The sequence below is a fragment of the Heptranchias perlo genome, chromosome 25 (genome assembly GCF_035084215.1).
Source record: "Heptranchias perlo isolate sHepPer1 chromosome 25, sHepPer1.hap1, whole genome shotgun sequence".
NCBI lineage: Eukaryota > Metazoa > Chordata > Chondrichthyes > Hexanchiformes > Hexanchidae > Heptranchias > Heptranchias perlo.
In genome coordinates, this window is record NC_090349.1 from 35,547,830 (window position 1) to 35,571,055 (window position 23,226).

At 43.6% G+C, this 23,226-nt stretch overlaps 1 protein-coding gene across 1 annotated transcript in view; it reads right to left on the bottom strand.

The window, feature by feature from the left end:
* The window catches only part of rph3ab (rabphilin 3A homolog (mouse), b), a 66,388-nt gene that overhangs the window by 23,545 nt on the left and 19,617 nt on the right, over positions 1-23,226 (bottom strand). The window contains exons 5-7 of the mRNA XM_068006329.1: positions 17,941-17,982; positions 3,982-4,140; positions 1,127-1,210 (exon numbers count right to left, since the gene is read on the bottom strand). Coding sequence (XP_067862430.1) covers positions 1,127-1,210; positions 3,982-4,140; positions 17,941-17,982 — 285 coding nt within the window. The remainder of the gene's footprint in view (positions 1-1,126; positions 1,211-3,981; positions 4,141-17,940; positions 17,983-23,226) is intronic.

A 23,226-nucleotide genomic window follows, 5' to 3' on the forward strand; every position in this document is an offset into this window, starting at 1 on the left:
GCAGGTTGAGTGAGGCTGACCGTGAAAGAGATGCACGAGAGGGTATGAGATAGAGCCATGAGATTGTATGAGGATTGGGTTGAGTGGTAGTGGCGGGATGAGTACTGGCGAGGTGAGTAAGTGCAGGTAAGATGAGGATGAGGTTTGAGTGGGTGTGAGGGGTGATGTGATAGAGTAGTGTTGGCAGTGCAGAAGGAGATGTGGGGTGGGGGCGGTGATGTGGCAGATGGAGTGTAGGGGAATGAGTAAGTGTACTCACTTTGGCTGACCTACTGAGGTCATTGGAGCGCCTCCTGCATTGTATGCAGGTGGGCGATATGTTGGTGGTGCAGGTGACCTCCTCTGCCACCTCGAGCCAGGCCTTCCTGGTGGCAGAGGCAGGCCGCTTCCTCCCGCCCGCCGGGGGGAAGATCTGTCCTCCCCCTCCTCCTCACCCAATGTATTGATACCTGGAGTGAGGCATCATTAATCTGGGAGCAGCCTTCCCCCTGGGCTGCTCCATGCTGTATTTTTTTCTATTTGTTGCAGCATCTGTCAGCGGAGGACTGCCCCTTTAAATGGAGCTCCTCCAGCTGACAGATCTTACTGCGCATGCGCAGCCCACCCTACGCGCAGATCAGCAGTGGGGAACCCGGAAGACCAGGTAAGTGAATCTAATTGGGCTGCGATCGCGCGGGTGGCTGACTCATTTCACCGGGCGCGTGGATAGCCCCCCCCGCCGCAAACCCGCAGCCCTGCTAACATCGAGCCCATGATCTCAAAGTGGTGGAACTCCTCATGTCCCTCAGTCTTTCTTTCCTCCTACAGTCTACAGAATTTCTGTGGGGTTTCCCCAATCTTCCACTATAACTTAAGTGGAAGATTGGTGTAAACCCTAGAGCGAGTGTAAACGGCCATTTACGCCATTTCTCTGGGATTACAGAGGGAGATCAGGAGAAATCCCTATAGAAGTTCTAGGCACAAGATTTTAAAACCCAAAGCTTCACATCCCCCTAATTACTTCCTTGTTGACCTGGTCTTCTCTCCTTTGCTTGGCCACCTTGGTGGTTTCCTCAACCATGGCCCTTTATCACAATTTCTCAAAAAATAAGATGAGGTCAGTTCATTTACTCAGGGAGGTACCTACTTGCTTGAGGAGGCTGCACAGGGGTAGTTTGGTGTGGAGCTGTAAGTGGTCGTGAACCCTGAGCTGAAATGTTACGTCGTCCGCCTGAGAAAGAAGAGGAGGTGAGAACTAGCGTCAACAGGAGGACTATGTACTTCACAGTAATGGCCTTTAAAAGACAAAACTCAACAGTAACTATGCTGTAATCCAGACAGAAAATAATGAACACATTAAAGTACTCAAGTGACAGCTTTAGAAGAACAAATCGTTATCACTTTATAACGCTCTGTGATTGAAACCTCATTGTTTTAGTGGTCAGGGCCTGCATTAACATACTATTAATGACATTTATATTGTACCTTCTACATTGAATCTTCTCAAAATGTTTCACGTGATGAATTACAGTGAGGTTCAATGTCTACCATTATGTAAGCAAACACAGCAGTTTACAGAATTCTGCATGAGCAATATCCCACAAACAGTAATCAGATGAACGTCTGGCAAATCTACTTTGTGGTGGTGTTGGTTGAAGACGATATGTTGGCCAGGGCACCAGGAGAACTCACAGTTCTTCAAATAGTGCGACGGGATATTTCACATCTGACTGTACTTGGCATTATTTACCCTGAAGAAGAGAAGGTTCAAGGGAGATGTTCAAGTATTCAAGATACTTAAAGGAATAATAAACTGAACCCCAATATGTTCAAGATTACCTTCTAGAACTGGGGATACCAGGTCAAACTTAGAAGATGAATGTTTAGATTTAAGTACTTTACACAGAGGGTGAGATGGACTGCTCGGGGAGGTGGCGAAGTCACGATAGTGTGGAAAAATTTAAGGGAGAATTGGGTAGATATTTGAGGGAGCAGGAAATTGAGAGCTCTTGGTTTTCGGGCTGATCAGATGAATTGCATAGTCCTTTCCAGTTCTGTACTTTCCTATGTTTCTAACCACTGATATGGGATACAGGTCCTTGGTTTAACATCTCACCAAAAGGATGGCATCTCTGACAATACAACACTCCCTCAACACTGCCAGCCTAGACTATGCGCTCAAAACCTGGCATGGTGTTTCACCTACAACTTACAGACTCAGAGGTGAGTGTGTTTTCAACTGAGCCAAGCTGACACATCAAGCAACACCAGTGTCAAGCATGTCAGGTAGGGATACCAACCAATTTACTAACAAGTTGTCAGTCAACTCCTTTCAACTTCACAAATATTTCAAATACCACTGGTGCAGCTGGAATATGATTGGGATTTACTTTGAATTCAATTGTCCATTTCTAGATCCTTGGAGTCCATTTATAAAGGATTTCCTTTAAAAGGGAAATCAAATAATACACACTGAACTGTCTCATTGGCGAAGTGTCTATAGAGATTAACATGTGGAGGCAGAGCCCATGCAAATGTTACTATCAACCTCTTGTGGCTTGAAGGTATGGCTCCAGAAGATTGCATAGTTCTGTCACAGCATCCATTGCAATGTATACATGGCTGGTGGGGTAAGGGTAACTACATCTTGAACTACATCTAATCCATAAACACACCTACCTTAATTGATTCCTCTGATTCTCATCTTTGTCCTCCAGAAACTTCGAATAGAGTGGTATGTCCAGTGGGATACCCATGGGTCCCATTGAGGCTTTGGACAATTAGTGTACCATTGCCAAATACCCACAGACAGGAGGTGGGTGCAGCTTTAAGAAAGTAATGACCCGCACATAAACTGACAAATCACTGCAATGCTTTGTAGCAACTTCATTGTAACATCTACCAAGCAGAGTCCCCTTTAAGAGGACTCAAGGTGGCTGAATGGGTTGACCACCCAGTGCCCATTTTATTTGGGTGCTGAGCAACTGATGTGCACTTCAGCTTTGACTGCATTAATTCGTTTACATAATGAGGGGACCTTATGGAGACTTCTGCGTGCCAGGCGCGCAGACCTCAATGCCACACAAGCCATTTACCACAAACATGCGGCGCAAACAAAAGATGCACAAAGCTGGCCTGAGTGTTCGATAATCCAACCCTCTCAAAATCAGCCCCGTGAAGAATAGTTAGCTGGGAAGGGAATCGAGAACTTCAGGCATCCATGGATCTGTACTCCAGAAAGGAATGCCTTCACATAAGGAAACTGGGAGAGTTAAAGGGAGAGGTTTGTGGTACTAAAATCATTTGAAGGCGAGAGCAGCAGCTGAAGATAAAGATAACAGTCTGACTTACACCGTTAACACAATGCATCAACAGTGTCACTCAGCAAACACCAATGGTAGGATATTCCCTCAATGACGGTAAACAGGAAAACTCCACCCCAGTGTGATTCACAGGAATACACTGGGGTGGACAGTAAATGCTGGCCTTGCCAGCGACGCCCACATCCCGTGAACGAATTAAAAAAAATGTCATCCACAAATATTATCCGGCTGCACAATCTACAGGCCTAGATAAAATAAGTTTTGAAAAAATACATAAAGCACTTTTGAATTATGATAATAATTTGAGCTGTGTTGTAGTTAATATTCTTTCTGCACCAATCTGGTATTAGTGCTGAAAAACAGCATTCATCTACAAATTCTATTTCTTAAGAGCTGAGAGAATATGTTTCATTCGTGCTCCACAGACACTGCACGGCATTCGAGATGAGGATGTGGAAAGATAATCATAGTAACTAACTCGAACTGTCATTTGATTGCCTGCACGCAGAATAACGCAGTCTGTAAATAGCTGGTGAGAGAGAGAAAGTGAGAGTGCGTGCGAGTGCACATGAATGGGAGCAAGAGTGAAAGAATGGGCAAAGAGAGAAGGAGATAGCACAGAGACAAGGAGCGAGAGGTAAACAGCAGTGCACCATCCATTTTCAATGGCTCCACTAACCTCCTGGGCTCCTATTGGTGTCACTCTCCATGTCACCACCGTATCCATCCTGACGCTCACTTTCACCATACTCGCTGCCTGCTACCATTCGGGATTCTGGTGCCCTGCGTCCTGAGGAAACGTAACTGACAGGAGCTCGACCAGACCCGACTTCACTGCCTGAAAGAGAACAGTTGGAAGATTAAGGCTCCTCAGTCAGCACAGGTAGGTTATCAGACTAATAAGGGTAGATATTCCAATTGATAGGCTTTCTCCTGCACGTGGAATGGAGCAAATGGGGAATGAGAAGTTGGGCATCCAGCAATCTCACCTGCCCCCATATTGGAATCCCCTCCCTCAAGATGTTCCGATCGGGCTTTACACCTGTGTTAATTGCTCTTGCATAATTTTGTCCAGCAACTTTATTTCCCATACATCCTACTTGCAAATAAGCAGCTTTTGGTGCCATTCAGCATTACTTACACCCATGGGACGGGCAAAAGATGTGCCTACCATGGAATCATACAGTGTAGAAGGAGGCCTTTTGGCCCATCATGCCGACTCTTTGAAAGAGCTATCCAATTAGTTCCACTCCCTCACTCTTTCCCCATAGCCCTGCAAATTTTTCCTTTTCAATTGTATATCCAATTCCCTTTTGAAAGTTACTATTGAATCTGCTTCCACTACCCTTTCAGGCAGTACATTCCAGATCATTACAACTCGCTGCTTAAAAAAAATTCTCATCTCCCCTCTGGTTCTTTTGCCAATTATCTTATATCTGTGTCCTCTGGTTACCGACCCTCCTGCTAGCGGAAACAGTTTCTCCTTAGTTACTCTATCGAAACACTTCATAATTTTGAACACCTCCATTAAATCTCTCCAGAAGCTTCTCTGATCTAAGGAGAACAATCCCAGCTTCTCTAGTCTCTCCACATAACTGAAGTCCCTCTTCCTTGGTATCATTCTAGTAAATTTCCTCTGCAACCTCTCCATAGACATCCTTCCTAAAGCATGGTGCCTAGAATTGGACACAATGCTTCAGCTGAGGCCTAACCAGTGATTTATAAAGGTTTAGCATAACTTCCATTTTTTTGTACTCTATGCCTCATTAACTTATCAACCTGTCATGTCAGCTTCAAAGACTGGTGTACGCCTTCCTCTATAGGGATTTGTGAATGAGTTCAGAAAGGAGTGGAAACAGATTCCTCCACAAATTCCTGCCACTCTGCTCCCATCGCACGCAAATTACAGGGATGAATTTTCTCGGGGCTTCTTCCACTCCGGCACGGAAACTTACAAGAGTAAACAGGGTTTCCGGTGAACTTCCGCCAAGGTTATGACAGCAGTGGGTGGGGGGGGGGGGCGGGGGAGCACTGACATCCATTATCTTGATAAGCACAAAATAAGTAACTGAAAGACTGGAAGAATTATCCTATTCCATTATCCTCTGTTGTATCTATGTAATTACTGTCAATGTTTTGGCAGCCAGTATGTTGGAATTGTTCCAAATATAGACAGTGTTTCTCAGAACATGAGCCAAGCACAAGCAAAGAAAAAGACAATAGCCCTGAGCCACCATTCATGGCTGATCTCTGCCTCAATGCCATTTAGCCGCCTTTGCTCCATATCCCTTGATATCCTTACCCAACAAATATCCATCGATCTCAGTCTTGAAAGTTTCAATTGACCCAGCATCCACAGCCTTTTGGGGGAGAGAGTTCTCGATTTCTACTATCCTTTGTGTGAAGAGGTACTTCCCGATTTCATTCCTGAATGGCTTGGCTCTAATTTTAAGATTATGCCCCCTTGTTCTGGAATCCTCCACCAGTGGAAATAATTTCATTGTATCTACCCTATCAAATCCTTTTATCATTTTAAACAACTTGATTATATCATCCCTCAATCTTCTATACTCAAGGGAATACAAACCAAGTTTATGCAACCTGCCCTCATAATTTAACCCTTTTAGTCCTGGTATCATTCTGATGATTCTGTGCTGCATCCCTTCAAGGTCAATATATCTTTCCTGAGGTGCGGTGATCAGAACTGAATGCGGTACTCCAGATGGGTTCTGTACAACTGAAGCATAACTTCCTCCCCATTGTATTCCAGCCACTTTGGGATAAAGGCCAACATTCCATTAGCCTTTTTAATTAGTTTTTGTACCTGTCCACTAGTTTTAAGTGGTTTCTGTACACGGACCCCTAAATCTTCTGCTCCTCCACAACTTGTTTCTCACCATTTAGAAAATACTCTGATCTATCTTTGTTACGTTCAAAATGGATGACCTCACACTTCCCCACATAAAACTCCATCTGCCACAGTTTTGCCCACTCACTTAATCTATCAGTGCCTTTGCATGTCTTTTGATTGCTTTTTAAACCTATCCACTAGCTTTTGGCAATTTGTGTACATGGACACCTAAATTCCTTTGGTCCTCCACAGTTCCTAATTTCTGACCATTTAGAAAATACTCTGATTTGTCTTTCTTGGATCCAAATGAGATGACTTCACACTTCCCCACACTGAACTCCATTTGTCACAGTTTTTCCCATAGGCTCACCTGTACCAGGGTGGCGGGGGGCATGAAGCAGGCCATGCCAAATTTTGTGACAGGAGTCCTACCCCCTAATTTGAATAGGTTACTGGCACAGGAAAAGTATGTCCCAAAAGGTTGGCCTACAGCACACTTGGCTGGGAGCACGGAATCTGCTGACTCAGCAGCTCTTAAAGGGCTACAGCACCCCATAAAAAGGGAAGTTTTGTGGTGGACTAATTGTTCACAATGGCGCAGTGGAGACATGTGGACAACACTGCTCCCTGTGATGTTGCAGAGTTGGAGGTCCTGCTGTAAGAGGCGCAACAAAGCAGGGTGGTCCTATTTGGGGTTGAAGGCCACCCACCAGTAAAAGCACAAGCGCCAGCTGCATGGAGGGAGGTCACTGACTGAAAAAAAAGACTTGAAAGACTTCCATTTATATAGCGTCTTTCACAACCCCAGGACGTTCCAAAGTGCTTTACAGCCAATGAAGTACTTTTTGAAGTGTAGTCACTGTTATAATGTTGGAATCAGTGCCCAGGTCATTTGCATTTGGCTACGAATGAGAAAGAAGTGTGCTGGCATCAGAAGCAAGGTGAAAGTGAGCGTGCTCCTCAGTTTTGGGGGGGGGGGCCATCAAGTGTGGCACCCACCTAAGTTGGGAAGTGCCACACCGTCTGAGAGGTAGCTTTTGAAGCTCTGTGCAAAACCCATTGCCCTTTTGCACACACTCTTTCACTGTGCACACATTTCTCGAAAATGGAGATGGGAGTGGAGGAGCAGCAAACAGATACACAGGTGTCCCGATCTCAGTTATGAAGGGGTTTCTCAGTCGGATCAGCAGCCATGGATGCAGATGATGGCCCTGTTCTCCTAAGTGAATTCCATGCAGTGTTTCTTCTTCAAATGATGCTGACCAGTATGGAATTGTAGTGTATGTTGTTATTTTCACTCAGTACCATTTCCTGGCTTACTCTGAAGTAATGAGCTGGCTTTACCTTACTTGTACTTTTAAAATATATCACTAGTGGATCTCTCATATCTCTGTTCACACTGAGTTGGAGGATGTATTATATATTATGAGGGCCGTGTTTTTATTACACAGTATTGTGGGAGCTGGAAAAGGCTGCATTATTCAAACAGCATGTCTAGGTGTTGTTTCACTGTTTAAACAAGAAACAGGGTTTTCCAGCTCAACAGGTTGCAAAGATTATTTGGACAACAAAAAAAGCCCAGCAAATCCCAGAGGCTGGCACAACAACTATGGAGGCAGGATACCGAGTCTGCGGCCAAGTGATGGATGGTACAGCACACCAACTTGATGCTTGGTGAAGTGATGCAGACCGAGGTGGTAGTGAGGAAGGTGGCGCTACATTCCAGTCCAGGGCACCTTCCCAATAGGAAAATGTTGCTGTCTACCTGAAAGGAGGCAAAGGAATAGCACTTGTGGGTGCATTTACCGCCAGTGGCAGTGCCAGCCCTAGTTAGCCGAGGGTGGCCTTGCATCCAATGGCACAGCTCTGCCTCTGGTTGTCTGCTAACTTGGAGCCAGCTCTGAACTGTCATTGCCAGGTAGGTGCGCCTTGCTCTGTAAATGTGGGTTGAAAGGTACCGTCAGGTGCCTCTGGTTCAGCCTGACCTGCCTGGTTTTCCTCCTTTCCTCTTCTTCTTCCTCCAAAAAAACATAAGAAACAGGGGAATTCCCATTAGGAACCCCACAGTCCCAAATAGATTATTATATAAAAGCACCTTTAAGAATTAAATTACGTCATTGGAAGCTAATTTGAACATAATTAATTGTAAACTGGTAGGTACCTCTGGTGCCAGTCTAAAATCAGACCAGAGAATTAGATGGCGTGATAAATGGGAGGAAATCTGGCATAACACATCTTGGCTCAGTTATCCCCATTTCATGCCCGTTGGGTCAGGGTGCCAGCTTTTGTCCAATGGGAGCTTATAGTAATTGCAGGGGCTGTTGCTAGAGGGAGCCAGGGGCAGTGAAAGGCCATTTATACTTCAGGTGGGGACGGGAGCAGGAAGGACTCAATCAACGGTAAGAATAAGGTAAAGTAAAGACAGGTACAGTTTAGACATGACTTGCAGGTATAACAGGAAATCATGAGGGAAATAGCATGACAGGATAGTGTTACAATGAGTGTGCAAGATCTTTAATGCAATACGTACACACAGTTATTCCCTTTACTTGCCTTCTCAACAAACTGTAAAGCTTAAGTTTCTGTTTGCTCATAGCTCATCTTTACACTTGGGATTAGCTGTGTTGCTCTTTTCTGTCCCTTTTTCAAATATGTATTTTTTTTGTGGTGCGGTGACCAAAACTGAACACAGTTTTCTAAGTGTGTTATAAAGCCTTAGCATAACCTCTGGAGACTTGTACTCTGCTGTTCTGAATACATATACCAGTATTCCATTAGCTTTAATTGCTTCACCACATTGTCTGGGCATTGAAGGTGACATGTCTACTGTTGTTCCCAGGTCCCTTTCCAAGTCTCCCAATGCTAATTCACTTCCACTCATTGAAGAAATGTGGATCATAAATATACAATCAATGTGCAATACACATTTTTCATTACACCGTCCAATTGATTACCTGATTTAAATCCTTTTATAAAGCTTTAGTTACATCCTATGATGTATGTTCTTTAGTATTGTCAATAATTTTGACAAATATATATTTGTTTTCAGTATCCAAGTCATTTATTTGGATTGGACTCCACTCAACACCTCCCTCAGTCTCACATTGCACCCTTAATATTCGGTTTCCTATTCCTAACCAGCTCTCGAGACCTTTGTGGCTTTTAAAAGTCTTTAATGTGAAAAAGATTTCTGAAAGTCCAGTTGAATTATAAAATACAATGTTCCACTATCTGCTTTATCTCCAATATCTCCAAACAAAAAACTAAGGTTTGTCAGGCAGTATTTTCCCTTTTAGATCTATGTTGGATATCTCTTGTCAAATTATTGCCATTCAGGCACTCCCCAAACCTATCCCTTGGAATTTATTCTGCCCTGTCCACAGCAATGAGTCGGGCCGTCAGTCACCAATGACATCCTTTGTGAATCTGACTGGGACACGTTATCCTTCTGTGTGCTCTTCATCCTGTCCACTGTATCCAATACATTGGGCCGCTCCACCTGCCTCTTACCATCTTTCCTCCATAATGCACCTCCATAGACCTGTGCTCACTTCCAATCCTACCTGTTCCAACATAGCCAGCACATCTCCTGCAATGACCTCTTCTCCCTCCTACTGCTAGTTATCTGTTCTACCTCTGTGATGTGCCTTGGGACATTTACTGCATCAAAAGCCCTATATGAATACAAGTTGTTGTAGATTCCATTACTTCACTGCTATTGGTGCTAGACTAATGGGTCTGTAGTTCCCCGAGTCAGATTTATTACCCTTTTTATATAGGAACTATGTTTTACGTTCTGCAGAACCCCCATCTGTGCCCACTGAGTCTTCCAAGATTATAAACTGAGATATATTCCATCTAGCTTTGGGGATTTGTTAGTCTTAAGCCCCTTATTTGTTCTTACCAGAATCCTATTGGATATTGTAGGTCGATTACAGAAATTGAGCTAAAGGGTTACTGTTTGTATTTAAAAATAGATCCTGCTAGCAAATACTCAATTTAATAATTGTCTTATCAATTTATTGACATTCAGGTACTCTTCCAACCTACCCCTTGGAATTTATTCTGCCCTGCCCACAGCAATGAGTCAGGCCATCAGTCACCAATGACATCCTTTGTGAATGTGACTGGGACACGTTATCCTTCTATTTTGTTTTCTTTCTTTGGTTACCACTTGTATCCTTTAGAGCTCCAATCTCCTCTCTGACTGATCTTTTACTGTTATGATAATGGAGGAATGTTTTCATTATATTCCTAACAGCCCTGAAATTCTACAGAGCCATTTACCCTAATGGTCCGCTCAAAGAATGGGACTTCCACCTGCAAATCCACGACTGCACTGGTCGTGAATGGGCAGCACCATCACATACCCACTGGCTTATACTGAACGCAACTCCTGCGTAACATGGGAGTACCGCGCTAGGCAGGAGTGGGGGAATGGAAATTTCAGGTGCAGCCTTTGAATAGCCAGGAATGGCTGAAGATTTCAGCAGCAGGCTGGGGCAGCAGTAGGTAAGTAGTGAACCTTCTGTAAAACTCTCATTGAGTGGGGCCCACTTCCCACACAAGTTGATTGGTGCGTCGCTGTAATAGATGGCTCATGTGAGACTTTGTGGCACTTTTAAAAAATGTCTTCAAATGGAGGGAGAAGGATCAAGGCATTGGAAGGAGACTGAAAGGACGAGTGACCCAGGGGGTCTGTAGGAGAACCCTAGTGTTAATCCTGTCCTCGTTTAAAGTCAAACTATTTTCATCTCTTTTCCTGGGATACCATTTGCCATTCCTTCATTCCCAAATTCTCCTGAATATATATAGCTGCAACTTCTCCTCTCCTGTCTTTTCCATTGTTCTGGAATATCTTATACCCCTGCTCACTAAATTCACTTCAATCTTCTGAGGTGACCCATGCTTCTGTAATCCCTGTGTTATCATTTGCTGCAGCAACATCTGCCTCTTATTCAAATATCTTACTGCAAACACATCTACAATTGAGGCACTTCTTTTTTTAAAAGCTTGGAATGGCTGGTATTCCCTTTGTGTCCCATTCCCAGTAATTAGGTGAGGGGGACATGTGATCTTAAGCAAGGGTGTGGGTTGTGTGTGTGGAGGAGGAAAAGTGTGTGTTTGTTTGAACGCAACATATTTCTGAGTCCAAAATATATCAGGTCTGTGACTTTCGATGGCTCAGTACATAAAAGCATCACCCAGTTTGGAATGGAGCCACACAGACCAGGAAGCTTCCAAGTAGCCTGTGCCCAGTTAGCTGATCTCAGCTAGGGAAGCAGTTGTGACACTACAATTAGGCTAAATGTCCCTAGGTTAGGAAGAGAACTATCAGCCACAGCTCCTAGTCCAGATCTGGCAACCTCATCAGATGTCTACATGTGTAGACATCTGATGAGGACAGGGTCAGGCTTGATTGTGATGCTCCTACAGTAGAGTAGCCTGCCAACGCTCACTGTCTAGTCTCATTCATGAAACCAATGGTCATTTGAGTGAGGAGCTAAAGGGCCCATGGAATTCTACCCCAAGAAGAGTGAGCGCCTGCAGGAGTGAAGGAATGAAACACGTTATAGAATAGCTCACACGTCAGGACGAATGGTTTAAACAATTAAACTGCTTGAGCCACAGTTTATTTACCCAAGGCCCTGCCAGCTGGACCCTCATACACCTAACATATCGAATCCGAAAGCTCCTGAGGATGGGGAATTTCTAATGGTTTGGAGGGGATTTCATTCACCGCTGCCAGCTCCTTTTTGTTGCTTCAGGATTCAATGTCCATTGCAAACAAACAGAAAATTAGGATGGTGAGACAGATTTATACAACAGCTGAAGACAAAAATAGGAATAATTATTTCAATGTCTATCCAGCAGAGCTTTGATTACAGCCTCGGGCTTTAATTCAAACAGGATGCTGCTTCTAACATCTTTAATCTCTACTCTCTATAAGTCAGCATTATGCAAAGAGGTATGACAGACTCACATTGGAGCCACACTGCTGCCTCCCCATCTTCAATTGCAGTTCATAGGTTACTTACTTGAGATGATAATAAGAAAGCTCTGCATTAATTAGACCCTTTCTCCATCCCCTGCAGGAAGGCAGCTGGGCAGCAGCTTGCTGGTCCTGTGGTGTCTGAGTCATGCTGAGGCAGCTTATGCTGTAGCCTGCTTGTCTGTTCCATTTAAAGGGGTCAGTATCTGGGTAAAATGACTTGTGTGCATGCCAAGTTTACAAATGTGTGAGGCGTTCCTGAGGTTTGGCGCACTGATGCTCAGTGCCATTGCATGTGAGGACATGGTTCTCTCTGCTCAACTCTTGATCGGAGCTGTGCTGAGCAGGGGGATGGCAGGCAGAGCTGGTGCCACCTCTACACGGGGAGGGGTAAGAAAATTGGATGGCGATGTTCTGCTTGGGTGAGATCTCATGGAAAGTACTTACTCCCCCTGGTGGGGCCCACTTGCACCCTTCATCTCACAACTTACACCAGGTCTCACCATGGGCCAGGCAAGTGGGAACTCCCAGCATCGGGAGTCTCCTGCCTTGCTCCCTCTGGCGCAGAGGACCATGTTTTGGGACAGACAGAGGTTCAAAGGACCAGGTTTTTTTTTGGAAGTATGTGGATGATATCATCGCTCACAGAGGAGATCACAAGTATACCAAGGCCAATGAACAGGCTGGCCAAACACTTTTATTATGAGGTGATGGGCAGATCTTTCAGCTTCAGCTGAGGCGTAAAACTGGCAGCATCAGATCGGCCGCCCATTACATACACTGCCCGACTTTCCTCTCCATGAAGTCAATGAAAAGGAAAATCGGGAGAGGTATATAATGAGTGCCCGATCCGATGTTGCCAGTTTTACGCCCCAGCTAAAGTTGAAAGTTCCGCCCTATGTCTGTTGAATGATCTAATCACACCACCATCACCTGACTCCCCGGCACCAATTTATTTTTAATGTATAATTCACAATGTAGCAACAAGCTTCAAAGCGGCTGCTTTCTACTGACAGAAAGCACGAGCTCTTTTATGCACTCTTTTTATTCAGAATTGTTTGAAGTATTTCTGGGACACATCCCAAGGCTGCCAATGTTGTGGATTCAGTCTCGGGACACATACTATAGCACTGGAGCAACAATCAGCTGAGCATTTGTAGCCGTTAGAAAGTCAAGGATGGCAACTTTGATTTTTGCTGTAGGATCTTTCCCAATGTGGCTGGGGAAGGTTCATAGAGACCAATGAGTGAGTGGCTGATCGCTGGCCTGTACTGCCCACCCACAGCCAGCCAAGATGATGGCTCCTTGCTGTGGCAGTGTTTATACTTGGAGGTGACACTATGGCCATTGCTTTATTTACTTTACATCACCACTGCCATGGACAAGACTGTCATCAGCAGCATTGCTGCAATGTAAAGGGTGCATTGGAGGGCTGGCCAGCACCTGTGAGTCACACTCCTGGCTAAAGTACACAGGAAACTAGAAATGTCAAGAGATGAGGACTTAACAACTATATATCTTTAAAAGCAGGCACTCAGTTAATGATTGAAAGACAAAGGAATTTTCTCTGTGTTAATGGGCACCCTGCCCTTTTTGTCAAAGGAAAGAAAGAAAGACTTGCATTTATATAGCGTCTTTCATGACCTCAGGACATCCCAAAGCGCTTTATAGAATCATAGATTCATAGAAATTTACGGCAAAGAAGGAGGCCATTCGGCCCATCGTATCTGTGCCGACCAAAAAAGAGCTATCCAGCCTAATCCCACTTTCCAGCTCTTGGTCCGTAGCCTTGTAGGTTACGGCACTTCAAGTGCACATCCAAGCACCTTTTAAACGCGATGAGGGTTTCTGCCTCTACCACCCTTCCAGGCAGTGAGTTCCAGACTCCCACCACCCTCTGGGTGAAAAAATTTCTCCTCAGCTCCCCTCTAATCCTTCTACCAATTACATTAAATCTATGCCCCCTGGTTATTGACCCCTCTGCTAATGGAAATAGGGTCCTTATTGTCCATTCTATCTAGTCCCCTCATAATTTTATACACCTCAATTACATCTCCCCTCAGCCTCCTCTGTTCCAAAGAAAACAACCCCAGCCTTTCAAATCTATCCTAATAGCTAAAATTCTCCAGCCATGGCAACACCCTCGTAAATCTTTAGCTTTACAACCAATGAAGTGCTTTTGAAGTATAGTTACTGTTGTAATGTAGGAAACGTGGCAGCCAATTTGCTCACAGCAAGGTCCCACAAACAACATTGTGATAACGAGCAGATAATCTATTTTAGTGATGTTGGTTGAGGAATAAATATTGGCCAGGACAGAAGAGGGTGGATTTTCCTGACCTTTGACCCCAGGGCTCCGCCCATTTAATGGTGCCTTGGGGTTTCCACGGAGAGGGGGTAGGGGATGGGGGGTGGAGCTGGGACTATGGAGCCCGTTGGAACGTTGTATGTGAGGTGGGAGGGGGCATCCTTCCATTTCATTTCCCTGGTTGACCACTTGCTGGGTGCCAGAGTGCAGGGATGATCAGGTGCTGTGACCTGCCCCTGGACCCTCGTCAATGGGAGAGTCCGGGGAGTGGGGGGAGGGGGGTTCAGGAGTCAGGGCAAGGATTGGGAAGTGAGAAATATTGGGAGACATTTTAAATTCCACCCTGAATTTTCTTTAACTGCAATAAGTATCTTCTGGCTGCCAATCTCCATTGGTGACCAGAAAGTAACAGTTTCTAAAGCCTGAGAATGCCTGGGCCTCGTTTTCCTGCTCCTTCAGCTGCACCAGGGGAAAAAAACGGGCGATTCTGGAGCTAAATAGGAACAGTGCACTTTGGATCAACTGATCCTGTTTATTGCCAGGACAAGGGGAGCGGCAGGGAGGAAAATCTCCCTTAATGAATCTAAAAACAAATAAAGTCGTTTCATTCATATTTAATTTCAGCTGGCAGCAGCAGAGTAACATCGCCATCTGGGGACAGGAGGCTGCTGAGTAACCCTGCACAACGGCTTATAGCTGCTCTGAGACAGTAGAAAGTGCACACTTTAAAACCACTTTGTATTGCATTAGATGAAATGATTAAAAATGAATCAGTGCAAGGGAACAAGAGAGACGAAACAATATTAAAGTGAATATTCCTCATTGAAATCAATAAGTAACATTGTAACACTTTAACTGCATTGAAACCAATGGGTAACGTAACCTTGCAACTGCAATGAAATCAATAGGTAATGTTATAACACTCCCACTGCATTGAAATCAATGGGTAAGGTTGTAACAACTGCACTCTGTTGAAATCAATGGGTAATGCTGTAATGGTACTGGCAATGCTAGTTATTATCTTTACTTCCTATTGTAATCATAGAACTTTACAGCACAAGAGGTGGACATTCGACCAATATTGCCTGTGTCAGATCTCTGAAAGAGCTATCCACTCACTCCTATCCCTCTGCCCTTTCCCTATCGCATTTTATTTAATTTTTTAAAGATCTATTTCCCTTTTAAAAACTATCATGTATTTTGTTTCCACCACTGTTTCTGGTAGGGCATTCGTTGTCCTAAAATACTCCTGGGCTGCAAGGCCGCGGCTCTTTTCTCTAGAAAAGAGAAAAGTGAGAGGTGACCTGTTAGAGGTCTTTAAAGTTATGATGGGGTTCGATAAGTTAGACGTAGAGAAGGTGTTTCCACTTGTGGGAGAGTCCAAAACTAGGGGCTATAAAAAATATACATCACTAATAAACCCAATAAGGAGTTCAGGAGAAACTTCTTCACTCAGAGAGTGGTGAGAATGTCGAACTCACTACCACATGGAATGGTTGAGGCGAATTGTATAGATTCATTAAGGGGAAGTAAATAAAGGGGGAGGAGGCTGGCGTGGGACATAAACACCAGCATAGATCGGTTGGGCCGAATGGCCTGTTTCTGTGCTGTAAATTCTATATCGTGTAAGAGCTTATACTCTATTAAACCCCATGTGAATCAAACTGATCTATTAATAGTGTTACAATCCTCAACCGCCTTTTTAAAGGTTTCTACTGACCCAGAATTAACTACTTTCTCTGGTAGTCTATTCCACGTGTATTTTTTTTAAATTGACTCCAAGGCAGGGTATAGTTTTATATAGAAAGTACGTCTACCCCTGCCACCCACACTCCCCCCACCACCACCTCCAACATAAACGTTACCCTTACCTGAAAAATATTGTTCAGTGAGTGAAGAAACATACCTGACCTTCTGCTGACTCCTCTCTTCTCATCTGGATCTCCTGTGTAACACAGAACCTCAAACTATTAGGAGAACCTTCTAACCTGAAGAAACTTTGACAAGGGGGTTGATTCAGCCAAGTGCCAAAGGTGGAGTCAAGTTTACTGGGGATTCAGGAGTTGTTTTGGGCCCCAGAGAAGCTTTAGGTTGTCACAAACCCTTCATTTTATACCGTTTGATACCAGTAAACTAAGCAACACATGGATGTTAAAAATGTGCAGTGATTGTTCAGAAGTGGGGGTATCACCCTCAAATTGAAGGCGATTTGGAAAGATGAGGGAGTGGGAGAGGCGAGAAGATGACAATTTATTCACTGAAGCAAAATGCCAATATTTGAGCCAAGCTCAGGAAATCAGTGGAAGAAAGAAGCAAAAATTAAATAATCTGTTGGAGGTTTTCTACATTTTGCTTGAATGTGCACTTATGGTTTTGTAGGGTAGGGGGGAGGGGAGAGAGAAAGGTTATGTCAATTGAGATCAAAGCGTCCGTTACAATTTCAAAATGTAGATTTTGATTTTTAAAATAGCACGGATTCATTTTCTGGAAGTTTCTAAGGTACTAAACAGCAGAATTATGGAAATGCAATAAATTATTAAACAATTCTTGGTCGCCTGAGTTGGTAAAGGTATCCTGTAACGTGATGCACAGAATAGATAGATCCCGGATTCGATTCTCAGTTAGTGATCTCAGCTGGGGCAGCTCGAATTGATCTCAGTGCCCCTGCGCTGAAGAAGGGCAAAACAGGTAGAGTCCCAACTGGTTACCATTCAGTGGCTCCTCCTGTTAAGTGTGAGTGTGTGAGAAACTGTGTGTGTAAACCTCATAGGAGGATGGGATCAGGCCTAGCTGTGATGCCTCCATGGTTGTATAGTCTGCCAATACTCACTCACTTTCTAGGTTCAAACAAAGGATAGCCACCTGCTTGAGATACCAGGGCACAGCAAGCACCTCTGAAACCATATCCCAGCAAGTCACCAGCTTCAAGAGAGGAGGGATGAAAATTTCTGGGAGTGGGGAAGAAACACCATTCTTGGTCTGCTATGCTCAGGATCAAAGATTTAAAAAAAAATTAATCTACATTTCTAGAATCAGTGTTTCCTTAGTGACCTGTCTCTCTGACCAGGCCTTGGCATCAGTCACTGTTCTTGTACTCTAGTCACCAACATGCATTGGGTTCTTACCATCCTGTGCTGGGCACCGATCCCTGGCATACACGGCTTGTTTAGTTTGGATGGTGGGAGAGCGGTGTCACTGTGCCAGCTCCTTGTGTTTACATTGTTGCTAGAACCAATTCCCTTAACCTGACAGCAGAATCACAGACCCGTGAAAATGCGCCATAGGAATAAGAAAGCCAATTTTAGCAGTATAAACGCAGGGGGCCAGTGTAGGGCCAACACTCTTCAGGGATCCAAACTAAACAAGCAACAATGTAAAACTGCTTTTGCTGGAGTCTCTACCATCACGCTCTGGCAGACTGTTTTGAAATACAATTCACGTGTGTACTGGGATTAAACATGCTGTATTTTGACTAAAACGGTCTTACCATAAGAGGCCTGCTCAGCAGGGATGGCGCCCTCTGCTTGACCTAAGAAACACAGAATGGGAGAAAATTAAAAGAGTGTAATGGGCCAGCTTTACATACCGATGATCAAGCAAACAAAAGTATTTAATGGAGGAGAAGTAAATAGATTGATCAAGAAGCTTCCTTGACAGCTCAGTGGGTTAATGCTCTGCCCAGTGTAGAACTCAGCCATACAGATCAGGAACATCCCAGTTTTGATCCCATTATCTGCGCTGCAATCCATTGGCTGTAACGTGCTTTGAGACAACCCAAGGACATGAGGGCATGATGAGACTCAATCTCCTCAGCTGATTGGGTGGGGGTCAGTTCGAATGGCTCAAAAAAGGGCTGGTAACTGGATACATTGAGTCTCGACCTGAATCGGGATTTCCCACAGGGCCTTGTAAGTGATGTCTGTGATGCGGAGGAGGTGGGCTGCAGGCGGAGACTGCCAGGGAAGCAGCTTGGACCTCCGAAGAGAGCAACCTTTCTTTCAGTATTCGCCTCCTTGTACAGGTTACTAAGTGGAGTCGCTGATGAGCGAAAGGGGGGAAAGAGAGGAAGCCTGGGCACCCACTTCCTCGGACTTTCTGGTAGTTTGGGACATATAGACAATATGGAGATGTACCCATATTGGGGCGGGGGCCAACCAGTCTCATGTAAATGAGATGCCATTCACTGACACCACAAACTCCAAATGGGTCAGCGCTGGAGGGCGCTGGCAGGCACGATCCCGACATACCTGCTGGGATTGCGTCCTGCGGATCTTCCGGTCCTATATAAATACAAGTTCTTTCTTCGAGTTAGTTGATCTCGGACAGCAAGGTAGTGGGATTGCTTCAACTGGCCCAGCGCTTTGGGCGAGGAAAGGGGAAATGGAAATTCAGGCACCGTTCCTGCTTCTCACTGATATCCAGCATATGTATGAGTGGATGTCAGGGGAGGACAGGGTTGGGTTTGGTAATGATGCCTCCTAAATTGAATGGCCTCATAAGAACTTTCATAAGAATGATTCCCCAGACAGATTTTTTCTAGCTTATGATTGTCATCTACCAATATACATCCCAACAAATGGTGAAAATATTTATCCTGTACCCAAGAGAATATCTAATACGTTATATGTTCCCTGGGCTGAATCGTTCCATCTAAAGCCATCAAGGATCTCTTGGTGGTAAATCAGACTCACCACTGGTCTGTACTAATAGAACTTCCTATACTGTATTCTCAAAGGTTCATTTACCAGTGACAATACGTTAAAGAGTCAAAATAAAACACATTTTCACTAACTGGTCTAACCAACTTAACAGCTGCAAGTTAGACAATTCCAGCTTGGTAACAGTCTTGCCTTTGTCAGGTTGTGGGTTCAAACCCCACTGCAGGATTTGACCACATAATCTAGGCTGACACTTCAGTGCCAGACTGAGGGAATAATGCATTGTTGGGAATGCTGTTTTTGAAGGAGATGTTAAACCAAAGCCTCATTTACAAATTTGCTTTGTTTTTAAAAACACCACTTAAACATAATTCAATCCCAAAATTCTTTGCATAGAAAAAAAAAGGGACACTGCCACTATCTGCTGTTCACTAATCTTTGTGAAAAGTGCCAGGTTGCCCTCGTGCCCCACCACCCTCACCGAACAAAACTGCAGGTGTCCCCTTACAAAGGGGGCTACTTCAAACAGAAAAACAAAAATATTTCATGGCCAAATTCTTCAGGGTCCAGGCCTTGAAGCTGGCCTGGTGGGCCACACAACCACTGACGGGTCAGTCAATAAGCCTGATCTGATTGGGCATACCTGCGCCAACCATACACCAGGCCTGAAAGACGGCGCGGGGATCCCGACGCTTGGAATCCATGCCCCCTTGTCCTGCACCCTCCTTACGCCAAAGGCTTTGTAAGGGACAGGCAGAGGGTTCAGCCCCCACAAGACCATCCCGGAAACTTGGGTGCAATGATGGGACTTGGCCTAGTTCTCAGCTGCAGATTTTCAAGGACAGTGAAACAAACCAGAAGGATAATATTCTTGGGGATGGGGTTGAAGAGATGGATTAATTAATTAATTATTCGTTTGGTCCCTGAATCTAAAACACTCAGGAAACTAATAAATGGGAAACTCCCATGTGAACCACACTTCAGGATAAATTGAGTGTAAAGTTACCAGGCTATTATATTAAATAGAGTGGGAGGGATACTCTTGGGGACCGTATGGGCATTTTTCCATGATTAGTTACTTTTGTAATATCAAGTTACAAGATGAAGAAAATCAATCCCATTGTGTATTTATACTAAGTGTCTACTTCAATTGGCTTGTCAATGTGTAAGTTAAATATTATATATATCTAAGGGAGTAATTTTATTATGCTGTTTATAATTTTTAATCCCAGATACATCGCTGAGATCCTTCACTGGGCTGCTATATGGCAGCTCAATGCCTCCTATTGTTTTTGCAATTGAACAGACTGCAGCAGTTTAATACAAAACCAGCTCATTTATTTGAAGAAAATCAGTTCAATTCTGCCTCAGAATAAAACTTTTAAAGTGAACATTGAACAGTGAGTACAATTTTCTCATTAAATAGGTTTTCAATTCCTAGGAATTAAAGTGGACAGACTCAGAGGGAAAAGGAGGTGCAGCTAATCCCAGTGATATTTTAGAACACTTTCCCAGAGCACATTCAGAAAACAGTGATTTATGATGACATATCAACACCAGCCGTTCACATGAAACATGAACTCAAGATTTTATGTGAGAGAAATTAGGAAATTCATCTCTTTCAAACCAAATAAAATTATATAGATATTTACAAATACACACAAGATCGCACGGAGTGAAGGCTAGGTGTAGTTATAGGTGAAGTGGGGTTAGAGGGCGGGGGATAATTGGAGCAGGGCACACTGATTTAATTTATTTTAAAGTCATCCATTCTGTCCTTATTTTTATATAACAGTTTGATTTCATATTATTACTAATTAATCTCACATGGCATTGCACTCAGTAAGAATATGGTCACTCTCTTACCTGCCTCTGATGTCTTGGTGTAGCTGTTTCCCTCCGTCTCCTCCTGCTTCTGTCTCTCTCTTTCTCTTCTGCTTATTTCCCCATAACTCTTTTTGCTTCTCTATCTCCTGCTTCTCTTTCTGTCTTTTGCTTTCGGGTGGGAAGTATGACATTGTGCGGCAGGGAAAGGAGCCAACAACAGCTGCAGGCTGCCTTTGGGAACAGGTTGTGGGGAAAAATGTGACCCTCAGCAGCTCTTTCCATCCCTTCCACCCAATCAATCATTCGTTCTTCCCCCAACCTCTTGCTCCCTCCACGTCACTTACCCTTTCACCTTCCCCACCACCCATTTCCCTTCCTACCACTCCATCACTATCCCTACCTCTTCCCATTTGAATTACCCACTCAACCTCCATATACTCCCCTCCTACTTGCTCTGCTGTCACTCATCTCACCCCTAACCTTCCATCCACTCCTCCCCACTTCCACTTGCCACTCCTCCAGGGCAGGGGGTAAGATGACAGAAGCCCCACACCCTCAACCAATTTCCCTCCTCCCCTCAAGTCCAACTGCTTCCCTTAAAGAGGCTTTGTTTGCTTTAAAAATTCAATTGAAAAAAAAAGAAACCAAATTAGAATGTGGAAGGAAACTGCCTGTCTGTCGTCCTATGTGCATCGCTCTCTTTCTCACAGGTGTTAAAAATTAGAATCTCTGTCTTAAAGGTATAGATGGTTACCATCAACCTTTTAAAACTGTCAACAAAACACAGGTAGGATAATTGGCTGGCTTCAAAATTCAACAGTGTTTTCTTTGAAAGTTGAACATTAACTGAAAAAAATACATTCTCTCTCTCCTTCCCAGCTTATATTTGGTCTCTAGTTTTTCAAAATTATTTGAAGAAAAGCTGAGCACAAACTTCTAGAAACTAAAGAAAAATATTCCAATTACTAGAGGTCACTGAACATCGCTGTTGTATCCTGGTAATTTAGGTACACTGTACGTGCCCAGACTGCACAATCCAAATTGAGCTAACAGAGTCACATGGCCGGTCAAAAATATTAAATCCAAGTCCAGGCTTTTGGGAGAGACTGAGATTGCAAGTAAAAACATTAATAAAGGCAATAAGATACATCAATAGATACATTTAATCATGTTATTGTGAAATTTATCAATTTTTTTGCTTTGCTTAAACTCTTATTTGAGACATTAAAAATTTTAATTACTGAGAAGAAAATGGCAACAACGATTGTTTTCAGAAAGCATTTTGAGAGATTTGTAGGAACCTGGTGGCCGTATTATGCAATCAGAATGGCAAGTCTACATAAGTAAAGCCCATTATAAATGTAGACATAGGCATTTGTAATGGGGAAAAAAAACTGACACAAAAAGTAGGACAGAATCATAACAGGAAGTCAAGTGCAGACAGGAAATGTGCACTGATGTAAGATATTAAAAATATTTTATATACATCATCTTGTAATAAGTTTATTCCCATGGGGAACTCATACTGTCTTCAAAAACACTCTGAGTGATGTAAAGCCAAAGTGACATTACATTTGTAAATGTGATCACAAACCTAATCTGGGGACAAATTTTTAAAAATTATGTGACAAAATATCTTTGAACATTTTTAAGTTATTATTTCACTTAACTCTTGCTGATCAGGTTTGTTTCACCTATTTTCGACGGGGAAGGGGCTTTTTGCTCCTTTCATTGTGATAAAGAGTTGGTGGAATGGTTGGTTTTGAGGCAGAATCTGTATGTTAACACGGACTGTATTTACAGCACCCTGGCCAGCACCGTAACCTAAATCAGATTCATGGAAGCCCTTCCACATGCTTTCAATATCTGAATAAATGGGTGTGCTTACAGCCTATATTTTTCAAAATTAATCTCTCGAGTGCATCTCTCTCACACGGATCTCTAGCAGTGAGAGAAATAAATATACATTTACAGGGTCTTGTGTGTAAACAGGCCTTTCAAAAATGACAGTGAGTCATTTTGCACAAACACTGCAAACTACAGACCTGCAGTAAAGACATTTATACAGGTCGTATAAATCTGTATAAATGTTTGTCCCTGTTCCCATTAGTGGAATCACATTCTCGGAACACGAATTTCAAAATTCGCATGAGTCAAAAATAACAGAAAAATGGGAATTTAACCTGCTTCAGAGAAAAGTGTGGCCTGAATGTTTGTGAATTATAAAGCATGTTACTAAATACACAGCATCTAAAACCCACTTTCCATAACACTCTCAATAACATTTT